At 45.4% G+C, this 18,602-nt stretch overlaps 1 protein-coding gene across 1 annotated transcript in view; it reads left to right on the forward strand.

Moving 5' to 3' along the window:
- Nucleotides 10,245-18,602, forward strand: part of TCP11 (t-complex 11) — a 31,748-nt gene continuing 23,390 nt past the window's right edge. Inside the window, exons 1-3 of the mRNA XM_018038664.1 lie at nt 10,245-10,308; nt 10,604-10,741; nt 15,350-15,446. Of these exons, the coding sequence (XP_017894153.1) occupies nt 10,618-10,741; nt 15,350-15,446 (221 nt within the window). The 5' untranslated portion in view covers nt 10,245-10,308; nt 10,604-10,617. The remainder of the gene's footprint in view (nt 10,309-10,603; nt 10,742-15,349; nt 15,447-18,602) is intronic.

The following is an 18,602-nucleotide window of genomic DNA, read 5'->3' on the forward strand; positions in this document are numbered from 1 at the left end:
TGGAGGTAATGAAAAGGTTCTGAGGTCAAACTCCCTGGGTTCAAGTCCCTGCCTTACTACTTATTCACTGTGTGACCCTGTGCAGGATACTTAAATTCTCATCTATTAAGTGGGTGTAAAGGCAACATCTTTGTCGTGAGGGTGTGAGAATGATGGCTGCGCATCTGTGTGCAGGGCTCCCTGAGGGCCTGACACATCGTAAGAACTTGCTGTGTGTTGCCTCATTATTATTACTGTTTCATCTAGCAACTATGACTCCTGACACCATTCTTTTTCCTTCTAAAAAAAAATCTTTTATGGCTATGCAGGATATTTGTTGCTGCGTGAGCTTTCTTCCAGTTGCAGCGAGTGGTGGCTACTCTCTAGTTATGGCGTATGGGCTTCTGATTGTGGTGGCGTCTCTTGTTGCAGAGCACAGGGTCTAAAGGCAAACCATTCAATATCACGGTTATCCAAGGCTATGCCCCAACCAGTAATGCTGAAGAAGCTGAAGGTGAACAGTTCTGTGAAGACCTACAAGACCTTTTAGAACTAACACCCAAAAAATATGTCCTTTTCATTACAGGGGACTAGAATGCAAAAGTAGGAAGTCAAGAAACACCTGGAGTAACAGGCAAATTTGGCCTTGGAATGCGGAATGAAGCAGGGCAAAGACTAATAGAGTTTTGCCAAGAAAACGCACTGGTCACAGCAAACACCCTCTTCCAACAACACAAGAGAAGACTCTGCACATGGCCATCACCAGATGGTCAACACCGAAATCAGATTGATTATATTCTTTGCAGCCAAAGATGGAGAAGCTCTATACAGTCAGCAAAAATAAGACCAGGAGCTGACTGGCTCAGATCATGAACTCCTTATTGCCAAATTCAGACTCAAATTGAAGAAAGTAGGGAAAACCGCTAGACCAGTCAGGTAGGACCTAAATCAAATCCCTTATGATTATACAGTGGAAGTGAGAAATAGATTTAAGGGCCTAGATCTGATAGATAGAGTGCCTGATGAACTATGGAATGAGGTTCATGACATTGTACAGGAGACAGGGATCAATACCATCCCCATGGAAAAGAAATGCAAAAAAGCAAAATGGCTGTCTGGGGAGGCCTTACAAATAACTGTGAAAAGAAGAGAGGCGAAAAGCAAAGGAGAAAAGGAGAGATAGAAGCATCTGAATGCAGAGTTCCAAAGAATAGCAAGAAGAGATAAGAAAGCCTTCTTCAGCGATCAAAGCAAAGAAATAGAGGAAAACAACAGAATGGGAAAGACTAGAGATCTCTTCAAGAAAATTAGAGATACCAAGGGAACATTTCATGCAAAGATGGGCTTGATAAAGGACAGAAATGGTATGGACCTAAAAGAAGCAGAAGATATTAAGAAGAGATGGCAAGAATACACAGTAGAACTGTACAAAAAAGATCTTCATGACCCGGATAATCACGATGGTGTGATCACTCATCTAGAGCCAGACATCCTGGAATGTGAAGTCAAGTGGGCCTTAGGAAGCTTCACTATGGACAAAGCCAGTGGAGGTGATGGAATTCCAGTTGAGCTATTTCAAATCCTGAAAGATGATGCTGTGAAAGTGCTGCACTCAATATGCCAACAAATTTGGAAAACTCAGCAGTGGCCACAGGACTGGAAAACATCAGTTTTCATTCCAATCCCAAAGAAAGGCAATGCACTTTCTACACAATTGCACTCATCTCACATGCTAGTAAAGTAATGCTCAAAATTCTCCAAGCCAGGCTTCAGCAATACGTGAACCGTGAACTTCCAGATGTTCAAGCTGGTTTTAGAAAAGGCAGAGGAACCAGAGATCAAATTGCCAACATCCGCTGGATCATTGAAAAAGCAAGAGAGCTCCAGAAAAACATCTATTTTTGCTTTATTGACTATGCCAAAGCCTTTGACTGTGTGGATCACAATAAACTGTGGAAAATTCTGAGAGAGATGGGAATATCAGACCACCTGACCTGCCTCTTGAGAAACCTGTATGCAGGTCAGGAAGCAACAGTTAGAACTGGACATGGAACAACAGACTGGTTCCAAATAGGAAAAGGAGTACGTCAAGGCTGTATATTGTCACCCTGCTTATTTAACTTATATGCAGAGTACATCATGAGAAATGCTGGGCTGGAAGAAACACAAGCTGGAATCAAGATTGCTGGGACAAATATCAATAACCTCAGATATGCAGATGACATCACCCTTATGGCAGAAAGTGAAGAGGAACTCAAAAGCCTCTTGATAAAAGTGAAAGAGGAGAGTGAAAAAGTTGGCTTAAAGCTCAACATTCAGAAAACGAAGATCATGGCATCTGGTCCCATCACTTCATGGGAAATAGATGGGGAAACAGTGGAAACAGTGTCAGACTTTATTTTGGGAGGCTCCAAAATCACTGCAGATTGTGACTGCAGCCATGAAATTAAAAGACGCTTATTCCTTGGAAGAAAAGTTATCAACCTAGATAGCATATTGAAAAGCAGAGACATTACTTTGCCGACTAAGGTCCATCTAGTCAACACTATGGTTTTTCCTGTGGTCATGTATGGATGTGAGAGTTGGACTGTGAAGAAAGCTGAGTGACGAAGAATTGATGCTTTAGAACTGTGGTGTTGGAGAAGACTCTTGAGAGTCCCTTGGACTGTGAGGAGATCCAACCAGTCCATTCTGAAGGAGATCAGCCCTGGGATTTCTTTGGAAGGAATGATGCTAAAGCTGAAACTCCAGTACTTTGGCCACCTCATACGAAGAGTTGACTCATTGGAAAAGACTCTGATGCTGGGAGGGATTGGGGGCAGGAGGAGAAGGGGACGACAGAGGCTGAGATGGCTAAATGGCATCACTGACTCGATGGACATGAATCTGAGTGAACTCTGGGAGATGGTGATGGACAGGGAGGCCTGGCGTGCTGCCATTCATGGGGTCGCAAAGAGTCGGACAGGACTGAGCGACCGAGCTGAACTGAACTGAATAGTTGAGGCCCGAGGGCTTAGGTGTTCCTCGGCAGGTCGGTTCTTCCCAGATCAGGGATTGAACCCTTGCCTCCTGCATTGGCAGGTGGATTCTCCGCCACTGAGCCACCAGGGAAGCCTTCTGACACCATTCTTATCAGTTAGTCTCAATCTCTCTCCTTAATTCTGCCTGCTTATTTCCACCTGCCTGCTGAATATTTTCTCACCAAGATCCAACCAAAACTTCACTCTCAACCTGCCCCGAAATCTTAAATATACTGTCAACTTCCTCCTTTCCCCAGATTTCCTCCTCTGCCTCTCTGCAGCCCTTCTTTCTGTTAATATCAGCACCTGTGGGAAACAAAAAGTCTTATTTCCTGTTTCAAGAATCCAAGCTCTCAGAAAGCCTTGCTTCTCTTCCACTTGCCACAAATTTCTCATAACTTGGGGGCACTTCCACCTAGCTTCCAAGAAATGAGGCCAGAGCTGCGAAGTGACCTGCCCAGGGTCAGCAGCATGTGGGCCGCAGAAGGCTGCCTGCTTTTGTGGGGATTCCCCTTCCACCTCCTGGTGGCTCACTGTTCTCTGTGGCCATGGAACCACTTCTCCCCAGTTGTCCCAAGGACCTCTGGCAGGCTCACAGTCCCAGGCTCGGTGAGGCAAGGCTCTGTGCAGTTCTTGAAACAATTAAAATCTGATTTCGTAAACCAAGTCTCCTGTTTTCCTGAGCTGTGCGCTGCGGAAGGGCGGGAGGTGGGGGGGAGCAGTGCAGAGGTAAGGAGGCTCACTCCTTTGAGAATTTCCAAGCCTCGTGAGCCAAGGAACACCCAAATTGACAGATGTGAGTCATTCTGAGTGTGCCTCTGTCAGTCACAGACGGGTACAAGAGATGTGGGGTCTGCAGGGGTTATGAGTGGTTTAGCCAGTGTTTTTCAATTTGAGAAATTTCATGGCATAGAATTTGAGGGTGTCTGAGGGAGCCCTCTGTGGCTCTTCTTGCACTTCCATCTCTCTGAGCCTGAGCTCTGAGGGATCTCAGGATCTAACTCTGTAGCTGACAGGCACTGAACGTGGGCCACATGCAGGCTCCAAGCAGGCTTCAGACACCAAAACAGCCGTCTACTTCCTCAGACTATTGAAGTCAGAAAATTCTTGCCATTCCTGAGCTTGTAACAGAGACTCAGACCCAGTGACCTCTTTTTGTTCCCACAGGGGGCTGCAGCCCCTTTGCAAGTTTAAACCGTTCAGATGCGCTCCAGCTTCATCTAGTAGACACTGTCGGTGGAGGACCAGGGCGGGGGGCGGCAGTGCTGGGAAGAGTCCCCAGGGCGAGAAAAGAGGATGGCCACGCTCGCTCCGCCTCCCCGCCGGCCATGCGAGGAACACACGTCCTGAAGTGAACTGAAGTTTAAAACTGTTCCCTGTTCCTAGAGACAAAAAGTACGGTACAGACTACCATGACCTGAGGGAGGGGGTTCTGGAGGAGAGGAGAAGTGACTGTTCAGTGCGTACAGAGTTTTTGTTGGGGATGATGAAAGTTTGGGGAGGTAATGGTGAAGGTTATACAACATTGTGGATCTAATTTATTTGATGCCACTGAATTGTACACATAACAAATGTTTAAAATAATAAATATTATGCTATGAATTCTACCACACACACACACACACAAACCCCCAAGACAATAACTTAAAAAATAAAAAAAAACAAAACCTTGTTTTCTGCATTTCTTTTGAAACTGACTTCAAATAGACTGGCCTTCAAATCTGCAGCTGGATTCTTTGTCAGGAGATCATTATACTTTGCTTTAGACTGGCGGTTCTAAAGAATTATGGATGACGGGAATGATTGAAACCGATTTATTTCTCAAGTGTTTGAGATTCCTTCATCCTGGTCCAATAACGTCTATTCAGGAAGAGCTTGTCTTTAACAAAGTCAGAAAAATAAAAGAAAATGCACAGGCCACCATTTAAAGATGGCCTGGTTTAAAAAAATCTCTTATGTGAAATCTCAGATTTGGAGAACAAATTGGTGGCTGATGATTTGCTTTACAAAAGACTGATTCACTTAACAAAAGAGTTTTCCTCAAAGGTTCCTTTAAGGAGAGAGCCCCCTGGTGCATTTAATGATATTATTAGATTAAAAAAAAAAAGCATCCCGACCGTTCAAGGACATTGCACTGTAAATATGTGAATGCATTGTACTGTGTTGTAAGAGTGGAAATAAAGAAGTCAGGACTCTTTGACAAATGGACCGTTTTTTGGCCCAAAGTAACACAAGGAGGAAGCAAGATGAGTGTTCTTGGCCTAAAATCCTGGCAGCTTTCTGGGAAGGCTTTGGGAGTTTGTGATTTATTTCAGACCAGCTAAGCCCGAGGCCCACGATGTGTCCATTTTGAGAACTTAGGGTCCACGTTCTAACTCTGCTCACGCTGACCCCCATCACCTGCCCTAATCACAAAGGCCCTCAGACGTGAGCTCAACTCTGTCCTGCGATGGCAGAAAAATATATCTGTTGCCAGAAAGTGGATTCTCTCCGGTGACGAAGAATGATCCTTATTTATGTCTGCATAGGTACATTCTGGGGCCCATAAAGGTTTAATTGTCCCTCTAACTAGTTTTTAAAAAAAACCCACAAAGAGGCTGCCAGCTTTCCCCAGAGTTTAAAACCCACTGAATGCGGTTCAGTGGAAACTGCTCTAAGTGTGTAACTCGCGCCGTGTCCCGGGCACAAGGCGCGATTGTTGGGGGAGTCGAGAGATGCAGCTCTTAGGAGGGCTTTCAAAGTCAGTGTTTGTGGCTTTGGGCTGCTGCTGACCCTGGCTTACTCTAGAGAGAGAGAGAGAAGCAGCCTGCTCTGGAAGTTACTCCCAAGGTGCCACTGCCCCCTGCTGCCACCTCCCAGTTCAGGAGGACACCCCACCCCACCCCCGTCACAGGACCCTAAATGTCCTCCCTCTTCTCTCTGATGTTGCCTTTGCTGGTTTAAAAGATTCACAGGACTCTGATGACAGAGGAGACACAGAAAAAGAGGAAACGTGTTTGTGAGACAAAAAGAGAAAGATGGGCACTGTTAACGAACCCACTGGGCCCAGAGAGACACCCTGCCTGGCCCCCCAGCACTGCTGCCGCCCCTGCTTGCGCCTGTGTGTTCATCTGCCAGTTACTAGCGGGATACCGACTACGGGAGTGAAGTGCATGCAGTTCCTGCTCTCAGAAACTCAAACTCTCCCGGTGGAGTCAGACAATCCATCAGGGTTCATCATGCACAACCAGGGAAGGACAAACTGCAGGGACTGCAATGCAGAAAAAGGACCAGGACAGAAGCTAACAGAGTTTGATATATATACACACGTCTGTTTGGAGACATATATACACATATATATATTGACATATACACAAATGTCTCTTTGCAAGAGAATTATTAAGTTAACCTTAAAAATGCATTCTAGTATACAGGAGATGCAGACAAATGCGGTTTGATTCCACTTATACGAGATACTTAGAATAGTCAAATTCACAGAGGCAGAAGGTCCCACACATAGATTCCAGGGGCTAAGGGGTGGGGAGGGGGAATGGGGACTTAGTATTTAATGGTGACAGAGTTAGGAAGGCGAAAAACACGGGAGATGGACAATGGTGAGGGCTGCACGACAATGCGAATGTGCTTTGTACTTCTGTACTATACACATAAATATGGTTACATGTGTTTTCTATTATGTGACTTCTGCCACATTAAAAAAAAAAGACGAAACTAACGGAGGGCCATGGGACGTTCTCTGAGGGAGTTATGCCTTGTGAGCTAGACCTGAAGAATGAGAGGGAGTGGGCAGGGTGAACAGGGGTCAGAGGAAGGGGCGGTGTGTGCAAAGACCCTGTTACAGGGAGGAGCGGGACTGGAGAAGGAGGCCCCCAGCATGGATGCCTTGTGTTCTCTTGGAAGCCCTTCCCTGAAAAGATCTGTGATGAGTTCCCATCCATCACACTTCCATGTGAGCTTCGAAGGGCCTCGTCCAGACTCGCCCCAGATCACCTCGACCTTTCTCACACTCCTCCTGGGTTCTGCGAAGAAAATACATTTGTCAAGAGGCTAAAGCAAATAGTTTTGACGTGCGGTTCTGTACCATAAGGGAGGCTATAATGAAGTCGATCCCAGTTTACATGACTCCAAATGGTTCCATTTAAACGTCCCACCCTGTATTTACGTGTCCCTACCACTTTAGTTGACTGTTTATCTTCCAGTATACTCCATGCTACTTGCAGTCTGGGCCTCTAGTTAACATCATCCCTTACTATTTCCATTCCATGGCCTATCATTTACATTTTTCTTTAGGAAATGTAAATATTTATTTACCATATTAGCTTTTACTCTTACTTAGCTCTATATATTATGGAATAAACAGACTGTGATATGGGTTCTAGTCCTAAATTTTCTGTAAACTGGTGGTGACCTTAGACGAGTCATTTAACCTCACTGAACCTAAGATGCTTCTTTGTAAAATGAGGCGTGTTTTGTTTTTGTTCTTTTGTTTTAGCTAGCAGATCCAATATTCAGGATTCCTCTTCAATTCTGTGGTCCTCTACTTCTTACAGATATCCTTCTCTGTACCACCCCTCTTTCAGAATGTCCTTGTGGTGGGATCAACTTTCTGTATAGTTTGCTTTTGTGGGAAAGTGTACCCAGGATCGTATTTAATGAATGAGGATAGGTCATACTCTTGGGCTTGTGTTAAAGCATACATATGTGGGGAAGTGGTTGAGAAATAGGAAGACTCTAGCTGCTGGCCTGAAATTCCCTTAGGCTACTTCTCAAGCCGGGGTATCTGCACCCATAGGGGTACAGAGGTGTGCCAGTAAGTATAGGAAGCCATTTCTCTTTGAACAAGAATTCTACTCAAAGATTTGCCAAGAGCAAATAGAGCAAATAGTGTTAAAACAAACACATGACATCTTAGTTTAAAACGGCCCCCCTGGGGTGACGGCTTTGGGCACACTGCAGAGTGAGGAAGCAGGGCTACTGCGCTGTCCTTGGGCTGTGTGAGAAACACGTGCCTTATGGGTCTTTTGAAATATGTGCACTTTAATAGGGTAAAGTTGCTGAGTTACTCGGGAGGGGCACTCGCACCAAAGGACAGACATACATGGAAAATCCATTTTCACCCATTATGAGAGTTTAAAGAGGGGTCCTGAGGTTGAGGGGGAGCCAGGCTGAACAAGAAACCCATTTCTAAAGACCAAATTGGTTACACAATCTTGCTTAGGATTCTGGCTCATGGCTGGGTTTGAACTGATCCCAACATTTGGAAGGTCTCTCACCCTTTTTCTGACCTCCAATAACAAATCTTCTATGTACTTCATTCTGGGACTTACCATACCATTACATGTTAGTTGTATTTTCTTGTTTATCCAGCTTCTCAGCCAGAGTCAGGTGGCGTGAATTATTAAAAAATATATGATCAAGAGTCAAGACCTTGCTTGCTGTGTGACTTTGGGAAACATCCTGAAATCTCTCTGACCCGCAGTTTGCTCATCTATTAAATGGTCCAATATAACACCTGCCGCCTACTGAACAGACAGAATTGTGTGCAAAGCGTATGGATTTGCAATGTAAAAGCATTTTGTAGATCATTAAACAAAAATCGGTTATTATTAACTAAGACCCCTAAGGGAAGGAGAGTTTATCTCTCACATCATCTTTCTGTTCTCCTCAACTTCTAACTTTTGCCTAGTTGGTTCTGATAACTATTCAAGATAAGATCATGAAATGCTGTCCCCACGCTGACCCTGAGAAAACTCCAACTCTGTCATTCTCTCCTACCTGCATCCTTCCCTTCTCTTCTGGCCGGTCTCCTCCCCCATCCATGTGCTACCCCACTGCTGTTTCCTCCTGCTGCCCCTTCCCCATAGCTTGGGGAAGAAGCGGATACCTAAAGGGGCTGCGTGATATATATATAAATGAACTGCTCAAGTACACTAATTTCAGGCATCACTAGGGAGAGTCACGGCAATACCATTTTTATGGGAAAACAAACTGGTGTCATTCTGAAAACTTTCTCCCAGAAATAAAAATGCACAAACAGGATTCTGGGGAAAAAATTTTTTTAAAGCAAAATCACAACCTAACCTACATATCTCCCTGTAATAATGAAAAATATTTTCATCGAACTTGGCTGAAATCATGCAACTTCCTCCCACTTCTCCAGGCTTTGGGGAGTAGGCCAGCCTGCTTCACAGTTGACATCCCTGAGGGAAATACCAGGAAAAGGTGATGAGGAGGAAGGGGCAGGTTTAGTATGTACTGGTTTGAGATACTCTGGCTAAACAGTAACTTTGCCAGGCCATTCCCCTCCTTTCTGCCTGGGCCTCAGAACGAAGTGGATTTTCTTAAGCAGAAATGTTCTTGGATCTCTTCATAATTTTCCCCTTCAAAATGTAGGAGTTGTGCAAGAAAAATCTACATTCCACACTAACAAGGCAAGGGTTATAATGAGAACTTGGTTTCTTACAGGCAGTACTTTCATCTTTTGTTTTATTTATTTATTTTCAAAGTAAGCTTTTGTGGTAAGAAATCAAGTCAGAGTAATAAAGAACGATGGAAGTGCGGAGTGGAAATTTTACTTTTCGCCACCACCCCCCTCAATCCCCCCGCAAAGTACAGGGAACTGGAGAAGAGGGGGAGGGGTCACCTCAGGTCCTCACATCACTTCAGGGGCAGCAGGAACCCAGGAAGGCCGGCGATGTGCTCCCTGGAGCTCAGGGATCCGACCCCAGCACCCACACAAGCCCCTGGGTACCGCCCTCCCAGTCCCCACGCCTGCTCCGACCAGCACCCGGCAGGGTTCTCGGCTTCCACACCTGGAGAATGGGAGAAGGGCGCTCCTTTTGCACCGCGCCCAGGGCTAAGGAAACCACCTGCCTGGCCGTGGACCCTTGTTTCTCAAGCTTTCTGAACAGGCTGAAGAAACACAACGGTGCGCCTTCCCTTCCTCGGTCGTTCCAGATGATCTTTTTCGCGGAGGGCGGGAAATGCCGGGCAGGGTCGGGCCAGGTCACCGGCGGCCTCGAGCCCTTGAGGACAGAGGCCCTCGGACCGCCGCTTCCGCCCGCCGCGGCGGCGGCACGTGCCCAGCCCCGTAGCCCCGGAGACGGGCCGGGGTTTGTGCTCAAAGCCCGGCCTGCGCCACCCTGACGCGGGCGCGGGGGGTGAGGCCGGGCTTGGCCCTCCTGCCTGCACGCCGCCCCTCGGGCCCTGCCGGCCGCCGCCCCCCGCCGCCCCTCCGCGGTGGTACGGCCCGCGCTTAGCGGAGGGCCTCCGCCCCGCCGACGCACGAGCGGCTGCGGGCCTCCGGGGAGAGGTGAGGGCCCCGGAGCTGCCCGAGCCCTGGTGGGGGCCCGGGGCCGGCGCTTCGGGCGGGGAAGGCCGCCCCGCTCTGGCCGCAGTGTCGCGCTTGTGGAGGCAGCGCTCACTTCTCGGGTTCCCCTTCCTCCGGGCCGTTCTGCCCGCTTCCCTCCCTGAAGCTGCCCGCCCAGCTCCCTCAGTGGGGTCCACGTCGGGCGCGACGGGCCGGGCCCCAGACCCCCAACCCCCGCGGTAGTTGAAGCGCCCTCTTCCCCGCCGCCCACAGCGCCCGCGTTTACCTCCCCACCCAGATTCTATCAGCAGGATGACGGACGTGAAGGAAAACGTGCCTGGGAAGGACCCTGGCGACGCAGAGAGCAGACCCTGTAAGCCCGAAAGCTCAGGACCGACCCGGGAGGACAAGAGCAGCCTCAGAGACCACCCTTCTCGTAGGTCCAGCCTCGGCCCTCGGGGTGTGCTCAGTGAGGGTCGGGTGGGAACCGCCACACTCCTCTCGTCCCCTCTTTCCTTACCTCCTCCAACCCCAGCCTCTTCCTTTCAGGCCAGAGGCACCCTATTGAACCGAAGATCTGCAGAGAGTTTGGGGTCTTGGAGAAAAGACGTGACCCAGGAGCGATTTCTTGAATCGGACAAGATTGAGGCTCAGTTCAGAGCCCTGTTTATGCTCTGTTATTTTTAATTCGTAGGTGGAACATGGCAGACACCTGGGGTAGAGTTTAAAGACCTGAAATGATCCCTGTGTTCTCTCTGTGCTTGGTGGACTGCATTAGCAATGCTGCTCAGGCCTCACTCTTATCGAGGGCAGGAGGAGATGAGACGGTTGGATAGCATCACCGGCTCAATGGACATGAGTCTGAGCAAACTCCAGGAGATAGTGAGGGACGGGGAAGCCTGGTGTCCATGGCGTCGCAAAGAGTCTGACTCCACACAACAGCAACAATAGTACAGTGTTCTTTTATGTTCCTGGTGGGGCACAAAGTCTCTTCCACTCTTTAGGTCTGATCTCACTGGGATTCATCCAGCATTTCTTTTATAATAATCACCAGATAATTTAAGTAGTCCTCAATCGGAAGGCCTGCCCACGTGCCTTAACCACCTGAGTTAAATTCTTCAAATTCAGTCCCATTTCTTTCTCTTGTAGCCACACGAGGTCGCTGCTGGTTAAGGAAAAGTAGCAAATTGGGTGCTTGGAATCCTCCCTTGGCATAGGTACTTTTCTATAGATGTCAAACATGATCTGGGGTGGCAAATCACTCTTTTGGTAGAAACAGTTTAGGCTATTTAAGTTCTTGAGGAGGTTACTTAAATGAATCTATAGACAAGACAGCTCTAACCTGAATAACCAAATTCCTCTTTTTAAAAAATTTAAAAATATTGTATATCAGGGTGACTTGGTTAAGTTACTTACAAGTTATTTTGAAAACGTCTTTGCCCTTGGGATCTGGATTTTAAAAATCTGTTTAGTTACTTTTTATGTCTAATTTCTCTTTGAGCCCTCCCCGTTCCTGAATTTTGCAGCTGTAGCAGTTGCATAGCGCTGTGGTACTTTGGACAACAGACCAGTGTTGTTGAAGCAGGTTCTGAGCTCTGATCTGTTGAAGTTGGGAAGTGTTTCTGTGTGTGTATTCCTCAGTCCTTCAATAAACTGCTGGAAGCAGCTCAATCTCCCTCTGAAGATTTTCTTAGTTCTGATTTCGTGTTTGGTGAATTAGCGGCAAGTCTGTTTGCATATTTGACTGTATTTTGCCACTTTGCCTGAAACTAAAGACTTTAGAGAGGCTGATGAACTAGAGACCTTCCTGTCACCCAAGGTTAAGTTCACCTTTATGTTTGCCTAAACAGAAATGCCATCTGTGCCTTTTTGATAAATTTTACAGTCACCTTTTTCCTTAACTTTTTATTTTGAAATATTTAAATTCTGTTGAAAAAACAATGGATGCCCACATTGTTAATATTCTACCATATTGTTTTTTTCTCTTATAGACAGATATTTTTTCTTGAAGTTATAGGGTCAGACTTTAAATACTTTGTGTGTCTTCTAAGAACAAAGGCATTCGCCTATGAAACCTTTCTTCTGAGATAATTTTATTTTTCCTTTTTATATTTTTAAACCTTTTTAAATACAGAAAACAAACATACACAGAAATACAGAGACTGGAATGATGAACCCCCATTTAGTCATCGCCCAATTTCAACAGTTATCAACTAATGGTTAATCTTAGTGCTTTATATCCCCTCCACATCTTGGAGCCAAATACTTTTTTGTGAACAAATTATGAAGCTTTATTGAAAGATCGTGAGAAGATGATTTACTGTATATGACTCTTTTAATACCAAGTAATCATAACTACCGTGTATGCCTGTTATATGAGAATGTTATCAACTAGGTCTGTACTAAGAACAGTGGTTCCCGAATGCTAGTGCTCTGTTCAGTTCAGTAGCTCAGTCGTGTCCAACTCTTTATGACCCATGGCCTTCAGCATGCCAGGCCTCCCTGTCCATCACCAACTCCTGGAGTTTACCCAAACTCAGGTCCATCGAGTCGGGTAATGCCATCCAACCATCTCATCCTCTGTCATCCCCTTCTCCTCCTGCTTTCAATCTTTCCCAGCATCAGGGTCTTTTCAAATGAGTCATCTTTTCGCATTAGGTGGCCAAAGTACTGGAGTTTCAGCTTCAACATCAGTCCTTCCAATGAACACCCAGGACTGACCTCCTTTAGGATGGACTGGTTGGATCTCCTTGCAGTCCGAGGGACTCTCAAGAGTCTTCTCCAACACCACAGTTCAAAAGCATCAATTCTTTGGCGCTCAGCTTTCTTTATAGTCTGACTCTCACATCCATACATGACCACTGGAAAAACCGTAGCCTTGATGAGACGGACCTTTGTTGGCAAAATAATGTGCTGCCTTTTAATGTGCTGTCTAGCATTGGAGAAGGAAATGGCAACCCACTCCAGTGTTCTTGCCTGGAGAATCCCAGGGACAGCGGAGCCCGGTAGGCTGCCGTTTAGGGTCGCACAGAGTCGGACACGACTGAAGCGACTTAGCAGTAGGAGTAGCAGCAGCAGATTGGTCATAACTTTTCTTCCAAGGAGCATGTGTCTTTTAATTTCATGGCTGCAGTCATCATCTTCAGTGATTTCAGAGCCCCCCAAAATAGTCACTGTTTCCATTGTTTCCCCATCTATTTGCCATGACGTGATGGGACCAGATGCCATGATCTTAGTTTTATTAATGTTGAGCTTTAAGCCAACTTTTTCACCCTCTTTCACTTTCATCAAGAGGCTCTTTATTTCTTCACTTTCTGCCATAAGGGTGGTGTCATCTGCATATCTGAGGTTATTGATATTTGTCCCGGCAATCTTGATTCCAGCTTGTGTTTCTTCCAGTCCAGCGTTTCTCATGATGTACTCTGCATAGAAGTTAAATAAGCAGGGTGACAATATACAGCCTTGATGTACTCCTTTTCCTATTTGGAACTAGTCTGTTGTTCCATGTCCAGTTCTAACTGTTACTTCCTGACCTGCATAGAGATATCTCAAGAGGCAGGTCAGGTGGTCTGAAATTTCCATCTCCTGAAGAATTTTCCATAGTTTCTTGTGATCCACACAGTGAAAGGCTTTGGCATAGTCAATAAAGCAAAAATAGATGTTTTTCTGGAACTCTCTTGCTTTTTTCAGTGATCCAGTGGATGTTGGCAATTTGATCTCTGGTTCCTCTGCCTTTTCTAAAACCAGCTTGAACATCTGGAAGTTCACGGTTCACGTATTGCTGAAGCCTGGCTTGGAGAATTTTGAGCATGACTTTACTAGCATGTGAGATGAGTGCAGTTGTGTGGTAGTTTGAGCATTCTTTGGCATTGCCTTTCTTTGGGATTGGAATGAACACTGACCTTTTCTAGTGGCTTACCAGTCCTGTGGCCACTGCTGAGTTTTCCAAGTTTGCTGGCATATTGAGTACAGCACTTTCACAGCATCATCTTTTAGGATTTGAAGTAGCTCAACTGGAATTCTGTCACCTCCCCTAGCTTTGTTTGTAGTGATGCTTCCTTTTGTGACACAATTCCTAGCAAGATTTAGTGGAATGAATTAAAGATACTGCAATGAGTTTTTCCTAAACCTAAAGTTGATTCATTTTAAGGAGCAATCTTTATTATGACCCTTCCTACTCTTTTGGAGGTTAAACTATTTTTCTTTTATGGAATGATAGTTTGGGTGGTGATAGAGTGGTTTCTTTATTTGCTGTTTTCATACTGTCCATACTTGACGAAACAAAAAGTTGGCGAGTTATTGTCCCTTGCTCAAAATCATTTTGGAAATTTACTAGTTTGTGAAATCCTAAATTCTAGAAACTACTTTAGAAGACCAAGTGAAATTGACACCATTCAGTACTTCTGTGTGGAGAATTTAATGTCCATCAAAGACAGGAAGAGGAGAATGTAATCATAATACCCTTAGATAAATGTTTGTTTTTGCAAATTACTTTTTTGCTGCTTTATTTTTTTACTTTGTGAGAGTTTCTTTTTAATTTAATCTTTAAATTTTTTTTGGCTGTGCCGTGCAGAAGGCATCTTCATTGCCATGTGTGGGCTCTAGTTGCAGCATGTGGGGTCTATCCCTGACCAGAGATGGAACCTGACTGCCTACTTTGGCAGCATGAAGTCTTAGCCACTGGACCACCAGGGAAATCCCAGGAGAAAGGTTTTTAATCAGTTTCATTTTCTGTTTTTCTTTTTTTTTTAATAAAATAGTTTCTTTGTCCTCCCTTATCCCCACACTGGGCTACTAAGAGGCTCTGTCATGCGGCCTTGAGTTCAGAAAACATAATTGGCTAGAATGGTTGGAGGAGTGTGTGTTAGGTCACTAGGATGAATCTCAATTTGGAGCCCACTCACGGTGAATCTCTGAATAAAATCGCAATTCAGACTTGTGTGAGTTCACTGGTGTCCACCTTACATTCTTTTTTTTTCAGTTGAGATATAATTAACATAGAACATTAGTTTTGGGTGTACGTCATACCTTCTTTCTATCACAGGCCTGAGAAATACAGTTAATGATGTTTCCAAGCTGAGCAGCGAGATTGGAATGAATCGTGATTTCCACGTGGAAGAGAAGGTTTTGCCTCCTGGCAGGTACAGGTTCTGATTTTCCCATTTTATTCACTCTGCTATGGGTGTTTAGCACAAATGCCTTCTGACTAGACTTGAAGCATTTTTGTTTACAAATACAATCAGTGTTTGAATCTAAGCCATAAGAGGTCTCAACAACTTGAATAGAAGAATAACAAATTATAATTATTAGTACCAGAGGGTCATGAAGCAAATGTTATTTAACCAGGGACTAAACCCAAGCAGTTATTGGGATGTTCACTTTGCGTGCGTGCTAAGTCGAGCGTCAGTCATATCTGACTCCTTGTGACCCTGTGGACTGTAGTCCACCAGCCTCCCCTGTTCATGGGATCCTCCAGGCAAGAACACTGGAGGGGACTTTTGAAGTGAAGTTGCCTAGTTGTGTGTGACTCTTTGTGATTATATGGACTTTAGCCTACCAGGCTCCTCCATCCGTGGAATTTTCCAGCAAGAGTACTAGAAAATTCCAAGAGTGGGTTGTCATTTCCTTCTCCAGGGGATATTCCCAACCCGAGGATCGAACTCAGGTCTCCCGCATTGCAGGCAGACGCTTTACCCTCTGTGCCACCAGGGGACTTTAGGACCTCAGTTAAGACTAAGAGTTGAGGTGCATTTCAGATCTTCTCTGACACATGTGGAGGAATTAGCCTGTAGTAGCTGTCTATTGCTGCATGATAAATTACCCCCAAACTTAGCAGCTTAAACAGTGTTCTCTCCCAGTTTCTGTGGGTCGGGGATCTGGGCGTGGCTTCACTGACACAGCCTCTGTCAGGCTGTTGAGGTTGGCCTGCACCGCCCTCAGCTCCTTGCCTCCTGAGCCCCTCCATGGAGCAGCTCACCACATGGCAGCTGCCTTCCCTCACCCAGCATGAGAAAGCGGGTAGGCGGGTGAGAGACGGCGCCCACGACAGAAACCAGTCTTTTGCTACCTAATCTCAGCAGAGACGTCTGTGGCCTCTGCTACATTTTGTTTGCTAAAAAGGAACCCTCAAATCCAGGTGACACTTGAGGGCACAGGGTCACACCAGAGGGTGAACACTGGGGATCTAGATCTTTGAAGTCTTTTTAGGGATATTGGTTGCCTACCACATGACTCCTACTACTCGTATGTGGCCGCAGATTTAAACAGGCAAAGATGAAAAGATTAATTTTTATAATGGTGGTGGTTTCAACTGTCCCCTCACCCCCACCCTGCTTCATAAATTAGCTTAATTTGTGAATCAGGATCAGAACGTTGTTGATAAACAATGATCCCCGATCCCCATCAAGCCTTATTTTTCATTCTTCTTATTTATATTGATATTGCAATGAATAAATAAGAACCATTGTGAGTATTAATGTGACTTGCTAGTTTACAGTGGGTAAATTCAGTGTCAGATTTTTACATTTTAGAACAGTTCTGATTTCCCACCAGTGGACAGATACACAGTGGCAGCTTGTGATTCTTCAGTTTCCTTAAATGCCTTTGTTATTTGTCAGCTTCAGGAGATGTTCTACGCCCCAAGTTGCTGCCCTGGTTTTCATGCTCTGGTCTGCTCTCACCAACAGATGGCCACGCCAAGCACAGCTTCTCTGGGAACAGGTTTTCACCGAAGCCCAGATCTTCTCGCATCTCTCTCACTGCTTAGATACGTTTGTTGCTGTCAGGAGAGGAGAAAGGAATGAGTGGAGGAAATGAAAGAGGGAGAAATGAAGCAGGGAGATAGTACTGTTCAGAGCTGGGTTCTCAAGTAAGGCAGTTCAGGTTTACCTCAGGAAAAAGGTTGAAATCAAGGTGTGTTTGTTTTTTTTTTTCATTTTCCACCATTTATTCTTGGTATCAAAACTAGTTCAACTCTTCTTACAAAACAAAGGCAAAATACTGGAGACATATATCACATTTTTCTTCCTGTGGCTTTAGCCCATCCCTACCCCACCAAAAGAGACCAAAAAAACCGCCCCCCCCCAGAGCTCAACAGCAAAGCCAACTCTACCTGACCACATTCACAAAAAATGACACCGGGATACACTGCGGAACAGAAAGAGGTCATCTGCTCTGTGTCCGAGGCTTTCTCCATTGTGTCTTGTGCTAGGTGAGCAGCCGTCACTGAACATGCTGTGTGTCAAATGCAAGCATACCTTCAATGTGTCAGACCTCAGGAGAGACGGTGAACACAGCAGAAACCGAAACTCTCCCTGCAGTATTTATCTTTAAGCGCTGTCAAAGCAGCAACTCTGAAATCACGTGTTCATTTCTTTTCAACCTAGTCAGTACTTATTTTATCTGGGCTGTATTCTTTCAAGCAACTGACTAGATTTCCCTTCAACAGAATGTGTTTGGCTCACTTATCTCTCCCATAAAAATTTCAGGGAAGAAGTGTGCTTTACATGCAAAAGAGCATTCTAAACAAAATCCTCCTAGCTTCAAACCTACCTACGTGCACAGGCTTCATACAAATGCATTTTTATTAGGCCTCTAGGAAGAGGTCTCCACAACGAATAGCACCCCCAAAAAAGAAAAAGCATATTCAAAATAAAGGCTCTGGCAAACTATTAGAGGAAACACAAAATCACTTTGAAGTGGCCAGTGGCAGTAGATATAATGCATAAACCTGAATAAGTGAAGTTTGAAGTCACTCCTTATTGGCAGTTGACTTTACTTTGGCCTAATAGGATGATGTTACCTCAGTTCAGTTCAGTCGCTCAGTCGTGTCTGACTCTTTGAGACCCCATGTACTGCAGCACGCCAGGTTTCCCTGTCACCAACTCCTCCAGTATACTCAAACTCATGTCCACTGAGTCGGTGATACCCTCCAACCATCTCATCTTCTATTGTCCCCTTCTCCTCCCATCTTCAATCTTTCCCAGCATCGGGCTTTTCTAGTGAGTCAGTTCTTTGCATCAGTTGGCAACAGTATTGGAGTTTCAGCTTCAGCATCAGTCCTTCCAATGAATATTCAGGACTGATTTCCTTTAGGATGGACTGGTTGGATCTCCTTACAGTCCAAGGGACTCTCAAGAGTCACCTCCAACACCACAGTTCAAAAGCATCAATTCTTCGGTGCTCAGCTTTCTTTATAGTCCGACTCTCACATTCATACATGACCACTGGAAAAACCATAGCTTCGACTAAATAGACCTTTGTTGGCCAAGTAATGTCTCTGCTTTTTAATATTCTGT

Source organism: Capra hircus, chromosome 23 (genome assembly GCF_001704415.2).
Source record: "Capra hircus breed San Clemente chromosome 23, ASM170441v1, whole genome shotgun sequence".
Lineage (NCBI taxonomy): Eukaryota > Metazoa > Chordata > Mammalia > Artiodactyla > Bovidae > Capra > Capra hircus.